General features: G+C 44.0%; 1 protein-coding gene across 19 annotated transcripts in view; it reads right to left on the bottom strand.

Annotated features, from left to right (window-relative positions):
* The window catches only part of ank1a (ankyrin 1, erythrocytic a), a 76962-nt gene that overhangs the window by 9916 nt on the left and 44085 nt on the right, over positions 1 to 22961 (bottom strand). For 9 of the 19 annotated variants that reach the window (XM_047591823.1, XM_047591825.1, XM_047591814.1 and 6 more), the window contains 37 exons: positions 21542 to 21643; positions 19234 to 19332; positions 18666 to 18764; positions 18287 to 18385; positions 17928 to 18113; positions 17736 to 17834; positions 17549 to 17647; positions 17343 to 17441; positions 17012 to 17209; positions 16818 to 16916; positions 16501 to 16599; positions 16312 to 16410; positions 15861 to 16058; positions 15656 to 15754; positions 15470 to 15568; positions 15159 to 15356; positions 14953 to 15051; positions 14424 to 14522; positions 13888 to 13986; positions 13709 to 13801; positions 13499 to 13571; positions 13355 to 13375; positions 11223 to 11343; positions 10972 to 11050; positions 10596 to 10711; positions 10281 to 10505; positions 9876 to 10030; positions 9583 to 9794; positions 7444 to 7648; positions 7216 to 7312; positions 6873 to 7101; positions 6651 to 6779; positions 6420 to 6539; positions 6245 to 6329; positions 6018 to 6092; positions 5553 to 5684; positions 5285 to 5440 (listed from right to left, as the gene is read on the bottom strand). In XM_047591823.1, coding sequence (XP_047447779.1) covers positions 5285 to 5440; positions 5553 to 5684; positions 6018 to 6092; positions 6245 to 6329; positions 6420 to 6539; positions 6651 to 6779; positions 6873 to 7101; positions 7216 to 7312; positions 7444 to 7648; positions 9583 to 9794; positions 9876 to 10030; positions 10281 to 10505; positions 10596 to 10711; positions 10972 to 11050; positions 11223 to 11343; positions 13355 to 13375; positions 13499 to 13571; positions 13709 to 13801; positions 13888 to 13986; positions 14424 to 14522; positions 14953 to 15051; positions 15159 to 15356; positions 15470 to 15568; positions 15656 to 15754; positions 15861 to 16058; positions 16312 to 16410; positions 16501 to 16599; positions 16818 to 16916; positions 17012 to 17209; positions 17343 to 17441; positions 17549 to 17647; positions 17736 to 17834; positions 17928 to 18113; positions 18287 to 18385; positions 18666 to 18764; positions 19234 to 19332; positions 21542 to 21643 — 4591 coding nt within the window. Of the gene's footprint in view, positions 1 to 28; positions 364 to 678; positions 2668 to 5284; positions 5441 to 5552; positions 5685 to 6017; positions 6093 to 6244; positions 6330 to 6419; positions 6540 to 6650; positions 6780 to 6872; positions 7102 to 7215; positions 7313 to 7443; positions 7649 to 9582; positions 9795 to 9875; positions 10031 to 10280; positions 10506 to 10595; positions 10712 to 10971; positions 11051 to 11222; positions 11344 to 13354; positions 13376 to 13498; positions 13572 to 13708; positions 13802 to 13887; positions 13987 to 14423; positions 14523 to 14952; positions 15052 to 15158; positions 15357 to 15469; positions 15569 to 15655; positions 15755 to 15860; positions 16059 to 16311; positions 16411 to 16500; positions 16600 to 16817; positions 16917 to 17011; positions 17210 to 17342; positions 17442 to 17548; positions 17648 to 17735; positions 17835 to 17927; positions 18114 to 18286; positions 18386 to 18665; positions 18765 to 19233; positions 19393 to 19516; positions 19705 to 21541; positions 21644 to 22961 lie in introns of those variants that run through there. The other 10 variants (XM_047591832.1, XM_047591833.1, XM_047591816.1 and 7 more) reach the window with 10 other exon arrangements.

Here is a 22961-nt window from a genome sequence, read left to right as displayed (position 1 = left end):
AGAGAGGCACACTGACACCCGGCCCCCCGCCTCGCTCCCCACCTCACCCCCACAGCATCAGGACCCTGGGAGGGGGTAAGTGCCCCTGCCCAGGAGCTGGGCATCTAGGGGAGGAGAAGAGGAGGCTGAAGGGACAAATGGGAGAGGAGTGGGAGGACATATAGGAGCTGGAACAAAGGTGCAAGGAGCTTAGGACAAGAGAGCAAGGGCAGCTTTTTAGAAGAGGGTTTGTCAAGCTCATATCAGCCAGCGCTGACGGTGAGAGCAGCAGCGGCAGCAGCAGCAGACACAGCCAGACGGACCGAGAGACTGAGACTGAGGTTCGAACCCAGCAGTGACTGATGCTGCTCTGCTGGCTGCCACCTGCAGGGAGACGGAGAGGGATTACTGACACCTGTCCACACTCTCGGTCTCACAGTAACACGCGTACACACGCACACACTCTCTATCATATTTGCATGCACTCAAACCCACTCAGAAACAGGCAAGTTAATACTGTTGTCAGGCTGGATAGCATGCACGCAGGCAATCTCATTTTCTCTTCACACACAGTGCACACACACACACACACACACACACACACACACACACACACACACACACACACACACACACACACACACACACACACACACACACACATACCATACAGTTCCATACAATTGTTTGCTCTCTCACCGACACACACATTTATTATAATACATCAGTATACCACAGCTGTATGAACAAATAACGTATAGTATTGTTCTAAATTATTTAAACACAATTGCAATCGACTTCAATTTTCATCTGTCATCAGGGCAACACGGTTGCTTCCTTAATATTTCAAGTGAACTTACTGTATATCATTTAATGAAACTGCAAGCTGTTAATGTGCTGTGGACTCAGGTCACTCCTACAGTTGTTACTTGAACAACAGAGGTCACAATATTTATTCCTTCTCCTAAAATGAGAACTGGCACAGTTGGACACAGCGTCAGTGCAGCAGAGATATTTTTGTAGTTGAAGTCTACAAGGGCTGTAAGCTGATCATACTCAATGAGCTGTTCTTAAAACTACAAACTCTACCTTGGAAAGTAGATGGATAATTTGAACGAATAGATATAGATGAAGGGCAATACACATAAAGGAAAATGTGAATGGCGGTATGACTGTAACACTATAGGACGTGGTATCAAGAGGCTGGAACCAGAGGATGGAACAGGAGATGCGGTGCCGTGCATAGAGTACACAATTAATATCAAGAAGAGAAGATGATTCCACTAATGCCTGATCATGTGTGTATCCATACAAGAGACAGATACAGATACAGAGTCCGACTGTATGTGTGTACTGTAGACTGATGAAAGAACTATGCAGGATGTAACTTGATTCATGGTTGGCAGTAGACTACTGCTGAGAGTGCAGGAGATATTTGAGACGCCAAGCGGCAAAAAAGACCCCTTGTCCTACTTTCTCCTTCACCCACTCAGCCACTGTCAGTTATTCAAACTATTAATCATAAATGCAGTAGAAAAAAAAAAACAACAAAAAACAACAAAGCATAAAAATGAGGTTTAAAACCAGCAATTTGTTCTGAGCTCATAATTTTTATTGCATTCCTGTGCTACTGCACAAGTTTAAAGCAACTGTGTACAGAGTTTTGTGCTTTGTAATGTCATTTTAAAGTATAGTGGCCCCATTTGCAAATGCTTTACTGACATTTCACATCACTTTAAATGCTGCTTAATATTTGATTGTCAGTGTACGCAGGCGTTAAATAGGCATGAGTGATATTGTTTGCAGAACATACTATAATACCTTTAATAATAAATTAAATATTACTTTGGAAACAAAGCAACCACATAAACATAGACTTTTCTGACATACATTTGTCTTGCAAATAAAGCTGTCATGTATTTGGTGTGCGTTAGTCTGTACATAAAAAAGTACTGGAAACTATGATTTGTTTGCCACAATTTTTTCCCCCCTTATCTCCTTGTCAGTTGATCAGGAAATGAAGATGAAAGAAAGATGTTTGGAAGAGAAAGGGATTGAAGTAATGGTGAGTGTAAGAAACGTGGCGTGATTTCCTGAACCCCTCTAAATGAAAGACAGAATATAGGAAAAGAGTTACACGTAAACACATGTAAGGGAAATAGACTCATTTTGCCCAAACATAAGTGTGCACACATGTATGTGGAAGCCACACAACACTTACATTTATACAAACACATAAAACACATAAAAAAACGCTCACACGGATACACTCACGCAGACTGACTCGAGAATTCACAACAAGCACGTTTACAACACGGGGAGAGACAATGTCAAACTGACCCTCATACACTCATCAAAAACATGTGATGGACACAGTTTACATAAAATCAGCAACACACAAAACAACCACAGCATTCATACATGAACGGAGGAGTCACGGTTCGCAAAAAAAAAGGTCTGTGGCCTTTTTTTAACCCCCCCTTAAGATAGATCACTGAGGAGTAACAGAGACAGACGGCAGTAGGGTCATTCTCAGTACGCATGCCGTGCAGAGAAACATGTCTGTTGGTCAAGCTGGACTAGACGCCAATGCAGTGTTTGAAGCTTCATCTCCAACAAGCTTGTGTTACTATTGCCCCTCATCCCAGTGTCCACATGCAAACACAGAGAGAGACGAGCAATGAAAGTCTTGTGCACATGCCGACATGCAGGAAGGCAGGGAGAGAAGGGATGGGGAAAGAGGGAAAGGACAGAGTCGGGAAAAAGAGAAGGGCAGCAAGAGAGAAAGAAGAATATAAAATAGGGTGATGAACACAGACAGAAACAGTGAGAGAGAGAGAGCGAGGGTCACCTCCCCCCTCCCAGTGGGTGCCGAGTACACAGTCTGTGTGAGGGGTATCTGTCACGGAGCAGACACTTAAAAAGGTGGGGGTTTTCAAGAGTAAAAAAGGGGTAAAAAAAAAAAAAAGAAGAAAATGCACTAGTCGCAAAAAAACAAAAGCTAAAGATATGGGTCAGAGGTCAACATGAGGTCGACATGAGGTCAGAGTTCAGAGAGGAGTGAGAAGGAGGAAGAGTAGGGCGGCTAGGCTGCAGATGACATGTCCAGAGAAACACAGAGAGAGGGACAGATTCACAGGGAATGAAAACAGGGCTCCCAAAAGGACATTCAGTGCACCAACATTAACCCTAAAGAGACTCAAAATAAACCCCATGCAACCACAAGCAGATAGATTTAAGAGACCCCCCGCTTAACAAAAGTAGAGAAATAGAGGCTTTACTCTGTCATCTAATGCATTTTTGTTTATTTTCTAACCTGAATGTGAACTTGGACAAACCTTACAAATTTTCTGCAGTAGAGGTCTATGAAGGGAGACTTGTAAGTAAATCCAACAGGCATTTGACAGGATAGAGGGAGTTTTATTTCTGTACAAACACTGCTTTGTTGATTATAAAAAGTAGGACTGGACCTCCCTTAATTTGTCATTCTTAGTCATTTCCTTTCGTTGCCAAGCAAAAGACGATCCATAACGCTCCTATCTTCCTACATAAAATACAAATCTACTGCAAGCAGCCACTTAGCTTAGCTTAGCATAAAGAACGGAAACAGAGGAGAAAAGTTATCTACAATCATCTGTAGGTTACAGTGATAATGTACAATGTCACGTCCTGTTAATTTCAACTGACAAGTTGTGGTTTTATGGAAGTTGCTTCTTTTCAAAGCCCGGCTAGATGTTTCCCCACATCTCTAGTTTTTATGCTAAGCTAAGCAAACCAGCTACTGCCTTTGGATTCATAGTAAACAGACATACATGAGGTACATAGCATCTTCTTCTCTCTACCTCTTTGGAAGAAAGTCAATTAATGTCTTTCCAAAGCTGTTTCTTTTAATATAAAAGGAATAAATAAATAAATAATTAACCTGTGAAACAACTGGAGAAATTAAATAAGCTATTCAAAAGTGAAACAATAAATGCATAAGAAAATCAAAAATAAATGCATGCATTTTGTGTGCCCTTTCAATTGTTTTGGAGCATTTATAGATTTATTTTTCCTTTTCTTTTAGAGTTTTATTTATTTGTAATTTTACTACTATCTTGCTTAATTTTTGACCAAAACGTCAGGCTTGGTGTTACATTTAGGAGTGTGTCTTTAAGAGATAATACCTGAGTCATAAACCACTTGAAATCTGTGTTAACTGTCAAATAAGCAGAAGACACAATATCCAGATATTTGACGCCACCAAGTCAAAGCAGGAACGACCTTTGGGAGGCAGGTAGCCGGACAGATAGACAGAGACAGATACACGGGGATCAGATTCACTGCAGCTGTGATCTGAACGTCCCCCTTTTCACCCTTTGACCGTCATGGTCACATCCGAATGCATCGTTACATCTGTGCTTATTGCTCCAGTTTTCACGGCGGAGGACCTGTCACCTGTCCGACTCACTCGTCATCTGCACTGGATACAGAGAGGAGAAGCCAGTCCAGGAAGAAGGGGGGTAACGCACACCAGTCCAGAGGTGAAAATGGAATCAATAAGATGTAGGGTATGCATGTGTGAAGGAAACCATGAGGAAAAGGAGTAAAAGTCTGAGGACTGACAGTTACTGGTATGAAGACCAGATATACTAGGCTACACTTATGATCTATGTGGACTGATCATGTATGACAAAGCGTTTTGTTGACAAAACATCATGCTAAAGTCCATTTAAACTTTAGATGGCACATTAAAATCCTGTAAAATACTATATCCTAACTAACAGGTTTATTTGGCCCATCTTAACCACCTAACAAACAATATAGACACTGATAAATTATAACTATTCATGGCAGGATTGTTTATTTATGTCTGTGTAAAATAACCAATACACCAGTGAAATATGGTCTAAGCCACTGACCTGCAACGTTCACCATTTAATCATAGTTTTTTTGTGTGTCTTTCACTGCGTTACCCCCAGTAGCAGTGAATGTGGTGTGTAAATGTGTATCAAAAGTCTCTACAGAGGCTGTAGTGAAGTAGGAGTGGCCTGAGTCCCTCCACATGTTGCTAGGGTAAAATCCTGCAAAAGTTTGTCGTAGCTTTCGCACACGAGAGCATCATGGGGAATAAATGAGAAAGACAAGGAGATAACAGAGAGAATTCAGAGGGAAACAACCTTCACTTCGGCGTCAGGGGGTTTTAGGGAAAGAGGATGGATGTTTCTTGGAAACTTGGGATCAAGGCAAAAGGCACAGTGGGAAGGGGCTGCACTGGAGGGGGATCTGGGGGGTGGGGTGGGGTGGGATGGGATGGGGGACTCACCATTGGTCATACCAGGGGAAAGGTGGTCTCTTTCATTGTTCCGACGTCTGCTCATATCGCGGGAGCCTTGTCTCACGGGCTGAGGCGGCTGGCCCTCCAACATGTTGATGATGTCCATACGGTCAATGCTCTTCAGAGCTGTGTAGAGGCTCTCCACTGCAAACAAGGCATGCGAAGACGAGGCGCAAGTAGATTAAACAAGCAGAAACTCAGAGAGATGTGAGGAGATTAGAGAAATTCGTAGCTGACTCAGATCTCATTTACTCACTCTTGGCCCTCTTGCCCTCGCGAGTTGCCCACAGGTTAAGCAAAGCAGAGCTCTGCTCCAGCAGGGAGTTTGGATTCTCCACACGGATCTTATTGATGTCATCCACACTGAGCTGAAGCTCGCGAGCCAACTCTGTTCAGAAAATGAGACAGAGAAGATCAAATAAGCAATGGTAATATTTACATCATTTGGCGGATGAGTCATTCCTTTAGCACATACAGTGCTGTTATTAAGACGTTTCACTGCTTCACAGTTGCTTAATCTAGAAAAGTAGTGAAGCTCTCCCTGTAAAATAGCTGCAACTCTTGGCAGGGAAGCAGAAAATAATTAGTTTAATTGGCGCGGTACCATGTTGTAACTTTGTTTAATCAGTGGCGTGCTAGGTAAGCATGTCAGACATAAGACAAACATGAATTGTTTACGGCACATGAAAAGAGATCCGGTACGTTCTTGCTCTCCACTCACCGGCCCAGCTCAGTCCCAGCTGCTCTGCAATCACAGCCATCTTCAGCTCTGTCCTTTCCATGGCGCTCATCGACGCTGCAGAGATCAGACCAGAAGCTTTAACATCTGGGTTTGGTAAATATAAAGCTGAGATGCTCATCAATTCTGCATATGCTGAAATAGTTTGATGGGGGAAAAAAAGCCATATTGCGTCTTATTTTAGATTATAAGCAAGAGAATAGGCGCACCCATAGCAGGCTCATTTAGGGCGCTGTATCTTTCCCTTAAAGCCAGCGGGGTCAGAGTTCGCCTCCGGTCTTCACTCCCAATGATCTGTCAGTGACAAGCAAACACCACTGGAGTATTTCTGGGGAAACGACTCAAATGGACCCTAAATGACTTGCTAAAAGCAGACAGCCTTACCTTGATACACGGAGGCATGGTGATGTTTAGGTTGCAGAGCACATGCTGGCTGTCCTCATACTTGGTGGTCTTGCGCAGGAAAGACAAAAATCCAGTGGGCTCTTTACTGCTGTCTCTCACCTTAGAGACACAGGGAAACCGGTGACGACACAGACACGAATAGCGTGGAGATGGAACTGATGGAGTGACAGTGAGCGACAAAGAATAAAAAGAAAGCCAAAGGCTTAACACCTTAACAGAGACGGGAAGTCGGTTATCCCTGAAGGCCTGGAAGCTAAAGCAGCGCGGCTGCTGGGTGGCCTTCCTCACTGGCACGAGATTCCCTGAACATTCCAGGTGGAGCGGCATTCCCTCCATCACCTGCAAGCCAAAGCAGAAATCACTAATGCGCATCACGGCCACAGCAGCAGCCTCAGGTGTAGAAATACTGAACTCTGTCTCTGAAGAACTGACCTCTATGTCTCTGCTGCGAGCCACCTCCGTGAAGTTCTCATGTTGCTCCAGGGTTTTGTCCATCTTGTCGTCGGTCATGCAGTAGCACCGCAGACGGCCCTCGCGCAGCTCGTTCATCTTTGCAAACACCACAAACTTGGCCATGTAGGGCACAGCTGACAGCTCTTTGTACAGCAGGTTGGCAAAGGAGACGGCCTCGGCTGTCCGAGGACAGTCTGCGAGCCAGAAACTGCGAGGACACATTCGCGGGTGATCACAGTGTTACAGGTAAGTCTAAAATCTAAAGTCGAGCTGCTTGTTTGAATTATTTAATAGTTAATTTATCGCTGCCAACTACACTCACCGTGCAGAGACATTGGTAGTGAAACTGGCACATTCGTTAGCATAGACGAGCTTGGTGGTACCAGTGATGTCCTCCCACTGGGCTGGGGCTGTACCACCTGGAAGTTAGACAGGATGAGAAAGGACAAACCGAAGGGAACTCTCACGAAGGCCGTGTCACTCCCATTAACATAGAGACTCACAATCACTTGCCCCCACATACATTACTCCCACTTGTGGCATGCAGTACCTATGACGGAGCAGAGCAGACGCAGACTGGTGGTGTCGCCCTCCCCGGAGTCTCTGGGACTCTCCCTCCAGGACGGGGGCAGAGGTATACGTAGCCCAATGGGTCGGTGAAACTTGCGCCGCCGCGGCTCCACGGTGACCACGGGGCTAAAGTTCGCTTGGTTGCCCAGCAGCTTTGCAACCAGCTCATCTGGAACTGGCTGAGCCTGTGTTTGATAGTAAATGACGGAGAGAAGGAGTACGTAACGGAGGAGGGAGGGCGGGTTTGATGATGTGGTGAAAACATGAGGCGATGGAAATTTTAAAATGATATTGGGATAAGAGGACAGCAGATAATGGAAGCAGATAATGGTTGGTGAATCATGGTGGAGTGGAAAAGGAAATAAGGATAAAAAAAAAAGAGGACGACCGGATCGGGAAAAAAATTAAAAGATGAAGAAAAGAGAGAGAGAAGTGCGCAGTGAATAAAATAACTCACAGTAGGAACAACACATTTGGAAAAACAATAGGAACACAAACTGGTTGTATGACTTTAGAACTCATTTTTTATTGTCAAATGTAACAAGAAGCTTTTACAATCATTAACACAGGAGAGATATCGAAGAGAAGGCACTGGCAGTTCGACTACAACATTTATGTTATATAGATCTGTTCCTAAATATTATGAAATAAATCTGTATAAGGAAATATTACGACAATCGCTATTTTATTTAAATTCAGTTCCATTCACTATTTTCAGCTTAGAGGTTACAGCGTGTGTGTTAGTTACACATAAACTCATTCATATGTCGTTATACGTGTTCATACGTGGGATAGCTGTGCAGTACAAGGTCCGTTCATACTGTACTTCTCATTTTGGTTTAATGAAACATATTCTGGCACGACAACTTAACATTTGATAAGTAAATAAAGTAAATAAAAAAAAAATAATAAAAAAAATAAAAAAACACAAGCTACTGAGCTACACATCCATAAGATTATTTTAAATATGTTTTTTAAAACTTTGTTAGAAATAAGAACAAAAAAGGCAGAGAGAGCATGCTGCAAAATAAATGGTAAACAGTGTCTGTATTTATCTTAAAAACAACTACATGCAAAAGAAAACTTATAACTTATAATGAAAAACGTATAACAAATATATCAACACTGCAAAGCAATGAGAAGAAAAGAAAAGATGACACTTCATGTACTTTTTGTTTAAAGACATTAATAGGTGTTGGGAGGTATTGGAAACTGACAATGGTATTATGACAAGTGCCAAAAATGAATAAAATGTACTAATGACAGGATTTTTGCTTTTCGAGAGTAATCTGCAGTTTAACCCTATTTAAAGTTCCATTCCAATTTACAGAGTTTATTCTTACAGTTAATAATCAAATGAAACATGTGTAAGACATTAGACAGTGAGGGCTAAACAGCAATTGGATTATTATTATTATTATTAGTTTACTGAATTGGCTGAGAAGAGTCCATGTCAAAGGGTCCGCATTATGTCCTTTGAAAAAAACGACTGCATAACTCATCTGGATAATGTCTCCTAATAATGATTTCTCTTGTCTTTGGTGCAAGAGAAGCCTTCACGTAAAAAGTGTAATCTCAGACAGAAAATGGCCCAAAAGCTGAAACAAACAAAGTGATTTGTTTGTGTTTGTAGATATAATGTTACTGCTTTTTGCGAAGCCAAACTCTTGCATTCTCCTAAAAAAAAAAAGTTCCTTCGAACATTTTATTTTTTTAAGACACTGGAAAATGCAAGTCTTCCTTGGCTACACCAAGAATACAGAGGATGACTTAAGATGACTTGTGTCTCTTGTGAGTACCAGGCATTACCACTGACATAAATACATTAGTGAGAAAGAATAGAAACAAACAATAACATATCAGCGCTAAATGAGCAGTCCACAATTATATAAAGGTGCCAAGTGCATGCAACATGAGAAATAAAAAGCAGAAAGGTCCTCTACAGACGTGAAAAGAAAAATACACAAACAAGAGAAACTAAATTAGGAAGCTTGGCACAAGCGCTGATATGGTCAGGTCATTCCACAAAGTACATCCAACATGCTTTTTTCTTTCTTTTATTCAGGCATTAACGATTCTGTCTCTCCTCTCCTTCCTTCTCCTCAGTGTCCCATCTCACCTGCAGCCCCAGACGGACTCGCTTGGTGACTGCCGTCTCGGGAAACGAGGCCTGGACCATCGGCACCAGTTTACTTGTCAGCGAACCTCCCTCTGGACCAATCAGGTCACTTTCTTGTTGGACCCGCGACACCACAGCAAAGTAAAGCGGGAAGTCGGTGGAGATGATGCGGCGGATTCGCTTCTTCCCGAGCTCCTCTTGACTTTCCAAGTCTGGTGAGAGAGGGAGTGGTTACATTTCGGAAGAAATGATGTTAACACGTGTTGGTCTGAGATCCACCATTGAACTCTTACCCTCATCCATCCCGTTGAGGATTGTCTCCAGCACCTCGTCACCGTAACGATTGCGGTGTTCCTTCCAGACTGAGCCGTTCTCACTCCTCAGAATTACAAGCTCTCGGTCACCGTGACCCAGAGCAGCAAAGTGAGGGATCTCCACAATCACTGGTCTGTCACACGCAGGTAATTACACATGAGTACATATTCAGTAAATATGGGAATTGCTTTTATCAATATGCAAGTTATTCTACTATAACTGACCCTGTTGGAACTTGTGATTTTAAGAAACTCTGCTTGGTCTTAAACACGGTGTTTTGTATTCAATTTTAACAAATCACATAAACTTAGTACCAGAAGCTCATCAGGCATTTAGTCCACACAAGCTCACTGATTAGTGTTTCTCAGGAAAAGCTGACTCACCCCAGAAACTGCATGCCAGCTGGACCCAGGGATATGATCCTGCTGGCCAGCCCCTCTCCCTCCACCAGAGGAGGGGGGCTGGTCAGCTTCTGCGGCTTCACCAGGCGGCAGGTAATCCGGGTGGGTGCCGCACACGTCCGTGGAGGTATGATGACACGCAGACCATTATGCCTGCTGCCTCGCATTGAGCCGCCCCGAGCATCCACCATAAAGCTGACCAGGAACCTGTCATCGGACAACAGTTGTGACAATTAGCTGCCTAAATCCGTGATTTAAACCAAATGAGAAGTGCTATCCGGCTCGCGGCGTGCTGACCCTGTGTGTATGGGACTGGCGACTGGGCTGACATTGTCTGACGTCTCGGTTGCCGGGCTGCTGGGAATCAGTGAGTCCTCGTCATATTCTTTGGGGAGAGGAAGTGGAGTGTGTTGCTACAACAGACAGAAAGACAAACTGTTTGTGACATTATGGAAAGAGTTTAAAACGCTGCTGTAAATGTGTTTAACAGACAGGACATGGACAGAGATGGGTGCTAATTTTACAGCACATACTGAGCTGATGCATCAGTAAAAGCAGGTTTCTCATTAAATCGTGTTATTTAAGTAATATCAGTGATTCAAAGTCATATCTGCTTGAGTATTTGACCACAGCTGTCAGTTTGCAGTATCGCTCACACTGCTCTGCACAGTACCTGATCCATTTCATGTTCTTTCAGGATGATGGTCTCTGGAGAGACGCGAGGGATCCTGGGAATGGCCGGCGAGTAATTTCTGTTAGACGGGAAACAAACCAAAAATGAAATAAGTCACACCGAAGGCATTTCTTTACGTCCCAGCTCCTCTCAGTGAGTGTCTATGGTGCATCCTCTTCTACCCATCCACCTATTAGCTTATGGCTACCAGCTTGCCTCTCTCCCCTACGTCCCCGCCCTGCCCCCCTTACGCTGTGCCCAGCCCTCTCTCGTACTCCAGTGATTTCTTGGGGGAGAGGAAATCGTCATCATGGTCTTTCATGTCATCCATCTTCATGTACCTGGCCCCTTCTGTCCCCAAGAGCTCCTCTCCTTCAGAGAACAACATGCCAAAGAGAGCGAACAGACGGTGGTCAGGTTGGTGAAACAGCACAAGAGAAAGAGAAAAAGAAAAGAAAAATAACATGGTTAACTGTTGGTTAGAGATGGTGGACGACATGACAGCCCAAGATTTTGGTGATGACTCTGTTATTTAGACAGGTGGAATGAGACATTAGTAAAGACATCCTTCGCACTGACCTCAATACTGCAAGTCAGTGGCGGAAAAAACAAATGCATCCACATAACGCTGGAAACACTTAAAAATAGGCTACGAGCAATGAACATTACGCCAGGTCACTGTAATCAGGTGTAGTCTCAGGCTGCTGAGTGCAACACTTCTGATTCAGTACCTCCGCATCGGAGGAAAGGAGGACACCTCATGAATATAGCGTGGACAGCAAAAACCCATAAAAGCTCAGTTAGAGACATTATAGATATACACAGTGTATCTGTGAAGAGAGCATGCATCAGCATAATCTCATTCCAAAAACAGTTTTTTTCTAGTGAATACATAGCTACTGAAGTGCACGTTTTTGACATCATCCGCTCGGACAGCAATGTGTGAAGACATCTCAGCGAAAAATACACAAATACGAAACACTGAGAGAAAGCGTGATTCCACCACGGCATGACTGATGCTCTACAATCCTCTGAACGGACGTGAAACGAGGGGGCTTTTGGTAACTTACCCCCCAAAACAGGCAGCAACAAGGAGTCTTCCTCGTGTGTGTGTGTGTGTGTGTGTGTGTGTGAATTTGTGGCTGTATCGGAGAACAGCTTAAGAGAATGGGTGTCTGCATGAGGTCCAGAGCCAGAGAGACGTCGTAGGGGACGTTACGCCACGTTTGACTCTGTGTGCTTTTCCCACACGTTCATATGAGTTAGCTCATGTCCTATAGTCTTATGTATGTGCATCAGATAATCTGCTAATATCACTCTACTGTTCCGGATATGAAATGTGTCTTTAAGACTCAGCTACTTTCTATATTTAGAGACACACAGGCAAACTGTTGGCTGAATAATAAGGGGACTAAAAATATCAAGACATGATATCCTCTGACATTATTGTCAGCTGTGTAGTAGACGTCAGACACTGAAAGTTAAAGCTGCACGCTGTCGCTTTATGGCCACTTGGGGGCAGCAGAAACAAGCTGGGATGTGTGAACTGACATCTCGCCACTTTTACTTGATATGGTAAACTGTGTCTTAATTACACACCCAAAGATAGCGTTCAGTTGAATGTTCAGCATTTTTCCGCTGACACAACAGCTGTGTGTTGGCATGGAAGCATTAGGAGAACAGTGAGGGTGAATTAAAAAGTCATAAGTGTGGGCATAACTACAGAGTCAGTTGTCATTTCCCCGTGTGTTCATTACTATGAGTGGCTCCATTCACATCAAAGATATATTACGTAATGTTAATGCCACAAAGTTGTTAATGCTTGTTTTAAGGCATCACCTCCCTTTGACAATTCCTGACCCAACATCCTCCCAACCAACACAGATGACATTATGGTAAAATGGCGTGACTCATTATTACCACCAAGAGTCAGATTAAAATCTACCTACAACAACAGACACACTTAAACTCCTTCACAAAGACAACACCGCTCCACTCTGACGTAAAACTTGTTTTAAACACAGTTTACCACGATTTACTAAATTTGATTTCATGTTAGTAATAATGGATCGATGTTTTGTCTGTGACCGTGACTTTTATCATCAGGTGGAGGGAAAAAAGACACCTGGAGGATTAGAGAGGGAGGGTGTTATCGAAGGGACTCATAGAGGTTACAGGCATGGGTGTCATGGGTGCATGCCAATGAGAAACCAGAGCCACCATCACAGTGTGCACCACTACAGAGAGACAGAGAGAGAGAGAGAGAGATAGATAGATAGATAGAGAGGCAGGGAGACAAGGATGGAGTGAGCTTGAAATGGAGCCACGCACTGTTCACGACAACCTATGAATGCCGCACAAAGAAAGAAAGAGACATTCATACCTAATGTAAGCTGTGCAATTCCTAAAAAAGGGCAAAAGGGAAAAAAACAAGTTGGAAAAAAAGGGAAATGTATTTGACCAGTTCTGTAGTTTAACACGTTGTTCCCTGTCTTAAGTTATTATAGTAATGTAAGTGCTCCTCTACCTTCATCCTCAGACACGTCCAGTATCTCATCCACTGTTTCTGGGAAACTCATGCGATGTTTCTCTGTCGTCGTCTTCAGAACACGGGAGAAAACAGAGCAATTACACATCCGAGCGCAAGAGAGAAGGTCACACAGTTTTAGAAGTGAATTTCCATATGATTGTCATGGCCTCAGCGCTGTGTCCACAGGGGCGTTTCTAAACTTCTCACCATGGAAACGGTCTCCTCAGTGACGAGCTTCAGGACGTCAATGACAGAGATGTAGCCCAACCTCTTAGCGATGGCCAGGGCTGAAGTACCATGCTAACGGAAAGAGAGAGTGGGTGATTAATAAGATCTGAGAAGACCAAGCCTTGTGAGTAAGAACGGGGAAGAGGATTCATGCTCACTGTAGTGGTCTCGTTGGGCTGGGCACCATGCTTCAGCAGCAGGGTCACAATGTCTGTGTGTCCCTGCTGGGCTGCCTGGTGCAGGGGAGTGTAGCCGAGCTGCAAAAGAAAAAGAAAATAAATCAAAAACCAAACCAAAAATATACCAAAAACATAATGACTATTATCAAAATAAAAACCTTGCTCTATTTGTTTTTATCTCATTGCAAATACTTCTTGCAAATGTACAATTTATACACCCCTCTGTAAATACTACTACATTTACATGAACAAATATACTTAGTTATCCTGCCCACATTGACACAAACACTCTGTTTTGTACTGAATATAACAGCCATGTCCACATCAAACATGTTTATACCACCTGGCTATTATATAAAGTGTTGGGAGCTAGGGAACCTTGCCACCATTGTGACCTGTGTAATGCACTGTAACGGTATTCACTGACACATGATACTGTATCTCTGTAACTCATGCCCGTTGGTTGGCTGTTTTTTTGGCTGTAGTTTCATTCAGAACCAGGGTGAGGCACTCACCCTCGTTTTGCTGTTGACGTTGGCCTGTTGCTGCAGGAGGAACTTCACCATCTTGATGTTGCCATAGTGACACGCTACATGGAGAGGGGTGTAACCCATCTGACAGTAGAGAAAACAGTGACAACGCTTAGAGTGGTGCGTGATCGCTCACATAACTTCAGTGTCTTAACGACCTTCTGCTGTAATTTGAATACATTATGTAGATTTAGTCTTATAAGAGGTTCAGTGTTTCACAAGTTTAAACAAGGTTAAATTAAAATAATTAAAGGCATTCATTAAAGAATTAACTATGCCATAGAGGTCTGAGGGATATGAAGCTATCAAAGGTCAGCTATGTATTGTTGACAACATAACTGAGATGAGTTCATCAGGCTATTTATGCTCCACTATCTGCTATGCCTGGCAAAGGTAGTTTCTAAACTGGCAAGGCTTTGATAACCCTGCAACGGTCAAGGTGAAGTTCTCTCAGCATTAATACTCAATGTTCGTGCATTGCTCTCTGTAGGAAGATGATGTGAAGAGATCTTACCCGTGTGGCAGCATAGACCGAAGCTCCTTGCTTCACCAAGATATCAGCGATGCCAACGTGTCCCTCCTGTGCCACCAGGTGGAGGGGGGTTAATCCACTCTGGATGCAAATCAGAAAATACATACTTCAAACACAAGGTAAATCAAGTCCAAGTTAAAGACTTTGGTGCATCCCACTGCATTCATTCTTCAATCGTCTGTTCTTGCCTTGTTGCCGAGGTTGACGTTGGCCTGTTTGGAAATGAGCAGGGAGACCATGTCGGGCCTTCCTTCCTGCGAGGCCAGGTGGAGAGGTGTGACTCCCTGCAGTGACTCAGCATTGGCCGAAGCTCCGTACTGCAGCAGGCTGTTAGCCACCTCCACCTGGTTCTGCTTAGACGCTATATGGAGGGCGGTGTAGCCGTTCTGGAGAGCAGACATGAAATATGGCGTGAAAAATATGTGAATGTCCGTGATACTAAGCCATTCAGCTTGAATTACAGTACGTCTGGACTTGAGTACATGTCTTTTGTATTTACCCTGGCAGCACTATGTGGTGACCCTCCCTTGCTGACAAGTAAGTTAACTACATCCAAGTTGTTGTGATGTACAGCAACGTGCAGCGGAGTCAGACCATTCTGTAAAAAAAGCATCAAAAGTCTATCAGAACATGCTAGATTTTCACTATTTCTTTCACAAGGTGGAGCCCTTCATGTTTCGCTCACCTTCCCAGCAGCATTCGGGTTAGCACCTCTCTCCAGTAACAACTCTGCTACATCCACCTTGCCGTACTTGGAGGCCACGTGGAGTGGAGTGAAGCCTTTCTACAGGGTCACCGACAGGGAAGTGGATAAAACATTAGACTGGTAAAGGACTTCAGCTTCAAAACAGCCAAATCCCATGGTAGAAAGTTTAGTAGACAGACTTTACCTTGGTCATCTTGGTCTGCTGAGCCTCCATGTCCAGGAGAATGCGTACTGTTTGTACATGACCTTCCCGGGCAGCAATGTGCAGAGGTGTGTGTCCTGCTGTGGTGGTGGAGTTGGGATTGGCCTTGTGCTCCAGGAGAAGCTTCACTAGTTCCTTGTGACCCATTCGAGAGGCGCAATGCAGAGGTGTTTGGTCGTCCTGGGCAGGTAGAACAAGTAATTATGAAACGAACATGTAATAAACTCCATAGTAACTGTGTTACTGTGATTAAAGTTCTCTGACTTCAGCTTGTACACAATCACCAGACAAAATACAAAAGTTTCTTCTGCCAGGAATCAGGAAACACATAACAAACTAAGGTTTTTAAGTACATTTCCTTTGTGTCTATGAAGAATCTTTTCCTTGTTTTCAATGACGTGCAAATCAGTGCTTTTTTGTGTAATATCTGTACCTTGGCCTTGGCGTCCACTGGTGACGAATTCTGCAATAAAAACTCTGCCACCTCAAAGTGTCCCGCCCGAGATGCCATATGGAGAGGAGTTTCCACTTTCTGTTCGCAAACAAACGGACAAACAGTGGGCAGTTAGACTGAATTGCAGTGCTTCAGGAGTTTGGCTTGAAATGTCACTGGGGTACTCACCACATTGGAGGCGCTGGGGGAAGCTCCTTTCTGCAGCAGAATTTTTACAATGTTGAGGTGACCCATAAATGATGCCACATGCAAAGGGGTCAGGCCAGACTGTTCAAAAGCAGCACAGAAACAGAAGAATTAGAGCAGACCATGCAAATCTATGGACCACTTTTTTTTTTGCTTTTCATGGCAAGAAAACTACATGTATATTAATGATGCCTGCATTAAAGTTCTTTTAGCACATCTGAATTCCTTTAGTAGCATTTACTTTTAAAACGTGCGTAGCTCCGTGATTATGAATTATTTCAATCCCCTTAGTACATTACCTCAGTCACAGCCTCTAATGAAGCAGAGTGTTTGAGCAGAAGGTCCATCACACGCAAGTGGTTCTTCTTGCAAGCAATGTGTAAAGGAGTGAAACCATTCTGTAAAAGAACAGGAACAATTATTATCAATGCAAAAGTAAAAAGAAACTTTACCTCATCTAAAAGTGTCATGTTACTGAATCTTTGTCACTAACCAGAGCCCGAGAGTTGGGTTTGGCCCCTTTGTCCAGCAGTGTTTTGGCCATGCGGTGGTGACCGCAATGTGCTGCCACATGCAGAGGGGTGAGGTGGTCCAATGTGATGTCGTCAATCTCTGCGTTGTATTGCAGAAGTTGTTTGACGCAGTCCATGTGGTCCCCCTGCGCTGCCATGTGGATTGGAGACAAGCCATTCTGCCAAAAAAAAAGAGAAAAGAAAACTCATTCCTTCCAAACAAAACCAGAGACAGATTGTCTGGCAGTGAAAACAGCCAGAGCAAAAAAACTGATGAATCAGAATTTTCACTTTCAGTCGTACGTGGTTTACCTTGGTCTTGGCTTGGATCGGCGCTCCATGGTCCAGTAGGATTTCTATAATTCTGACATGACCATTTCTGGCTGCACAGTGCAGAGGAGTCAGCTCATCCTACAGGGAAGCAGTTTTTAGTGGTTGAGTTAAACATACATTAAATCATAAAGGAAAGGTGGTTAGTGAACAAAAAAAAAAGTTTTGGAAATGTCTGCCGGCTGAACCTTGGTCTTGGCATCAATCTGCGCCCCTCTGTCCAGCAGGAGTCGAACCATGATCACGTTTCCCCGTCTGGATGCGATGTGCAGAGGAGTGATGCCATTCTTCACAGAAACACACATGAAGTTAGACAAAGAGAATATAAAGCAAAATCAAGACGCTGACCTTCTATCGCCGTTGACTGTTCTTTACCTTTGGGGTGAAGTTGACATTGGCTCCTCTATTGAGCAGCAGTTGTGCTACGTTCAAGTTTTCATAGTGTGCAGCAATGTGGAGGGGCGTGAATCCAGTCTGTGGGGACACGTCAGTGTGAGCACAGGCCACTCTGGTTACCATGGCATTTTAGAAACACAAAGATAAACCAGACAAAACACATTCACAAACCTTGCTGAGTACATCAGGGTTGGGGTCGTTCTGCAAAAGCACTGCGGCTGTGCGTGTGTCATCGTTGCGTGCTGCGATGTGCAGCGCAGGCAGGCGGACCTTCCCCTTGGTGCCATAGTTGATGAGCAGGGCTACAACATTTTCATGTCCCTGCTGAAGAGCCACAGCGAGGGGAGTGAATCCGTCCTGCAGCACAGCGGAGACAGTTAGGAGAGAGGTTGACATGTGAAGAGAAAGTGCAAGAGACTTAAGGAGAGAGGCTTAAGAGAACAAAACAGAATGGAAACACAGCGAGAGTGGATGTTCAAGGATGGGATTGAGGAATTTGGGAGATTAAACTTCTCCCAGTTCTTTGGTACCTCAGTTGGAATGCTCTGATTGGCTCCGTTCTCCAAAAGAAACTTCACAACCTCTAGATGGTTCTCTTGTGCAGCCATGTAGAGTGGAGTGAAACCCTTCTGTCTCAGAAAGACATACAACACACACATACACGCACACACACACACACAGCAGCAGCAGAGGGGACACAAGCAAGAGGAAGACAGTCACAGATGCACACGCAAGGATGTACACAGAAAATTAACACCAACACACAGAAATATTGGAACAGAGACACGTGTTAACAGATGGAACTGCAATAGTTACTACGATTTCACAGTAAAAGTCTTTAGAGCAAGTACTGAAGAGCAGCCTCAGTGTGTCCTCTGATCAGCACCGAGATCCAGCTCGGAGTCTCACCTGGGACTGAGCGTTGACATTGGCCCCGTAGTTAACCAGCTCTGTGACCACCTGCTCCTGTCCTGCCAGGGCAGCAATGTGCAGGGCTGTGTTCCCTTTCTGTTTAAACACAGATACATGTAGGACAACAGGACTGAGTCACTAAGCACTACTTACTAACAAAACCAACCGTGATAGGTGAAATCCACCTGCATGTTCAAAATGCAATTTTATATTGTATCAACATTTAGAACTGAACAAAAAAACTGAGAATACGTTTTAAAAAGTGTTATAATATTCCAGATCACAGCGCACAGGTTTAGATTCTTTTGAAAACATTTGGGTTGATAATATTCTTCTCTCTCACATTATCTGAGGTTCATGTTGAAGGAACTGTTAAACATTTATTGAGCTACAGAATGAGTGATCATGTCTTCTGTTTGCATGCTATCTACGAAGCTCCAGTAAAGCCAGCTGGCTTAGCTTAGCATAAAGAGGAAGAAACATCTAGCTTGTTCGCTACATATTACATCTTATCTTCATAAGGCTTGTTGGACTTTTTTTTTTCCTTTCTTGCAGGACATTGTACCTTTGTGGTGGTCTCCAGTACGATTCCATTGTGGAGTAGCTCCAGTACCATCTTGACATGGCCTTCTTTTGAGGCCAGATGCAGCCCATTGAGCCCATTCTGAGTGAGAGAGAAGAGCAGACCTCATACTGAAGGGTCCTACACACACGGCAGTTTGCCCTGATTTGAATAGTCACACATACAGCATGTACACAGTCACATATAGGCCATGCCGACTGAAACAACTGGTTTGTTAACACAGAGAAGACTGAAGCACCCCAAACCATAGCAGGCAAATACTTACACCGGACACCATGCATGCGGTACTCTCACAATCAGAGTGGTCATTAGCAAAAACAATGTCTACAGGGATGAAAATCAGGATGAGAAACTTGTCATTCGATTAATGATGATGAGAGGAGGAGGGCGGGAGGGGGATGGCAGGCCGCAGGTCTCGTGGCTGGGAAGAATACGAGCCGTGTGGGATAGGTCTGACCTCACACAGCCTTCCTTCAGCCGCACAGGACATGTGAGGTTGGACCTTTCCCACACCACTGATATTATTCCTCTGAGTGGGGAGACCACAGCACACCATCACTCTACTGAAGACACAGGAGAGAGGGGGGATAAGGGAGGGAGGCGATGGAGTAAGGAAAAAGCAAGAAAAAAAAGTTAGAAAACAGTAGATAAACAGGAAGGGAGAGGGTAGCGGGGAATCTGTTAGATAGAGTGGGACAGAAGGGGGGAGAGAGAAAACACGGTAAGGGAGGGCAGGAGTGAGGCAGCGTGCTGGTGAGTGAGCCATGGCAGAGGTATCCACTTAGACATGGAAACAAAGACACAACTGCCACAGTCAAGCCTCCACCTGGCCAAACTCCCACCACACTGACACAACGTACTGTCAGTCAGTCACACAACCTGAATGATTCTCTCACGACTATGGTTTAACTAACAATTTACAACTCTGCATCTCCACATAAACTTAAAAGATTACGTAAAGCTTATATTACCAGAGACCTGCATTCTGTATGTGTTAAGTAGCCCCGTAAGTGTAACATTAATTCTGTATGTTTGCACAAGTACAATTAAAACCAGACAGCAAAATAACACAATTTCATAATAAATATAAACAACAGATTGAAATAAAATTGTGTCATTCAGAAACAATCATCTAGCAAGTCACAGAGTCTGTGCTATAGTACTTTCTTTTGGGCATATAAATAGATTTTTAATCCATGGGGTGTCTCCCTTCTTCATTGTGAAGGAATTTTTGGCACTAACGGGAATTATGCAGAGTCACTTTACACAAATAACTCATAATGCGGGGTCTCTTGTGGGGCCTGTGAATAGGCCGCATTGAAGTCCTGACAGAGGCAATAGCAGCAATAATAACAAAATGTTGAGGACAGCATAAGTGAGGAAAGAAAACCATGACTAAGTTAGATTAATGAGCCAGAGGAATCTCTCTCACACACATGCAGGTTTTGGCCAAGTTTCAGTAGCCCGAGGGCAGCAGCTAACGCTGCCTCTTCCTGGACACTCTAGGAACAGCTGTCAGAGTAAAAAAAAGGCAGGATGGAAGAGACGGGGTGAAGGGAAGCCCCTGCCCCATTTATTACCTTCTCTGGAGACCATGTAAACTCTACCTGTCACCTTCAGTCTAACTGAGCATGCACATACAGTACGGTGCATACTGTAACCGAATGCATCAGCAGACAAATAGACAAATAATAGCACAGTGGAAGACTCTGATACATCATGCACATTCAAAGAAGGGATTACGTGGCACATGGACAGACTCTGAGCAGCACGTAATGTGTATGTATATGATTCAAATGAATCAATGTGCAGTATGTGTTAAATACTCTTCTTAAACTCTCGGATAAACTTATATCAGTTTGCGTGCAGATATGATGAGCACTAGACAACAGAAAATGACTAATTATTCTTTAAAAGCTGTTGTCAGCTAAATAAATCAGCCGTTTCCCGTCACACATTGCTATTCTTTATCCGAATCGGAAATGAGCAGTCCACCCACTTTCTGAAATTTAATTGAATCGGTTAGAAAGCAGACAGTGAAACAGAAAGCCGAAATCCTGGCAGGATCCCACTGTGGGCACACGAGCACTCATAAATACTCCCAATATTTTTATGCTTCTGTTCTTGCTACGCACTATAACGCAATACATTTCGAGATGAGCTTTGCAGATCATCAAAGTAACCTGACAAAAGCCAAGAATAGCACATGCAGCATAAATAAAAATCACTGTCTCAGAGTTGAATGTGCTCGCCAGTCAGGCAATTCAATCTAGGGAATTTGCACTCTCACCTGATTGGCTGTATTTATGTCAATGCCATTTTTGATATGGTCCAAGGCCTTGTCCAAGTTGCCAGACCGGGCCGCTCGTAGAAAACTGTTGCCAGCATCTGCCTGCAAGTAAAACAAATTGGGGGGGAAAGTGGGGATAAAAGAGTAAAAGAGAAAGTGAGAGACACATAAAGTAGAAGAATAGAGGAGGAAAACGGAGAGGGAGACAGAGTTTGGTTAATGTTTTTGAAAAGAAGGTGATACAAATGTGGCAGTTGTCCATCAGTTTTCCTCTCATTTCACTCCTCCATTGGAAGGCAGTGCAAGGACAGTGCAGTTTGAAAGTCTACCTCTGCACCTTGAAAGTTGTGGTAGAAGATGTGGTGAGCAAGTAAGGAGAGTATTAGTAGTACAGAGGCTACGCTCTGGATGTTTTTTTTTTGTTGTTTTTTTCTGGTGTTTCAGCTCCGCAAAACCTTTAGAAATCTTCCCATACACGCTACTACTGATGATGAGGCAAGTTTGATAACCAGCAATCTGTGAACAATCAGCAGTGTCCATGTTGTAAATGGAAAAAAAGAAAGGGGCTTTTGTTTGGTTAGGTCCTGGCTCACGGGCCGGCACATGGCTAGTGTTTTTGTCTGTGTTTTGTTTCTGTCTGAGAGCTTCATGCCTCTCCCAGGCAGGCAGGGCTGCTGCTGCTGAAACAGGATCACTCATGCGGCATGGGGGGAGAGGAGAGGAGAGGAGAGGAGAGGAGAGGAGAGGAGAGGAGGAAAAGCAGAAGCAGGAGCGGCCGAGGGAGAACCACGGGGAGAAAGTCGACTGCGGCAAACCCCGCACCTTTTAATTTCATTTACACAATCGTCCCTCTCGCCGTGCCCATCCCCACCCTTCATCATCTAACCAGGCATCTCAAGATGATATCCGGGAAACAAAATAGCCCTTGTTTCTTTGTATGTTTTCATATAAATAGACATTTTTTAAAAGAAATTGTCAGATAAAACCTACGCCTTGTGATTCAGCGTGTTCATAGCGCAGTGCTTTAAGCTGTGTTGACTATTGTGGTGACAGGACAGTTGGTCCTCCTTTGACGGAGAGGGAGTCGGCTTGTTTGAAAAAGAGAAAGGACCCACATGCCTGAAGTAGAGGCATAGCAACAAATGACACAACACACTCCCAGCATGCCACACCAATGGCACAGCGCAGCGCAAAAAGAGAGAGGTCACTTATAGAAAAGGAACGGCAATGGAAACACAAAGCTCTGGAAGGGAAAGTTGCATCCAGCTGACTGTGGCACCAACGCGACATCCGAAAGACCCGGCTCCTCACACTGGGTGCGACCATGAGATCCATACAGGGGTAAACGTTTCGCTTCATCACAATGAGGATCTCGTACAGTGTGCAGCATGCTGCGCGCGAACCGTGAGCACTCCTGCGG

This window comes from Mugil cephalus, chromosome 8, assembly GCF_022458985.1.
Source record: "Mugil cephalus isolate CIBA_MC_2020 chromosome 8, CIBA_Mcephalus_1.1, whole genome shotgun sequence".
Classification (NCBI taxonomy): domain Eukaryota; kingdom Metazoa; phylum Chordata; class Actinopteri; order Mugiliformes; family Mugilidae; genus Mugil; species Mugil cephalus.
This window is presented reverse-complemented; position numbering and strand designations above follow the sequence as displayed.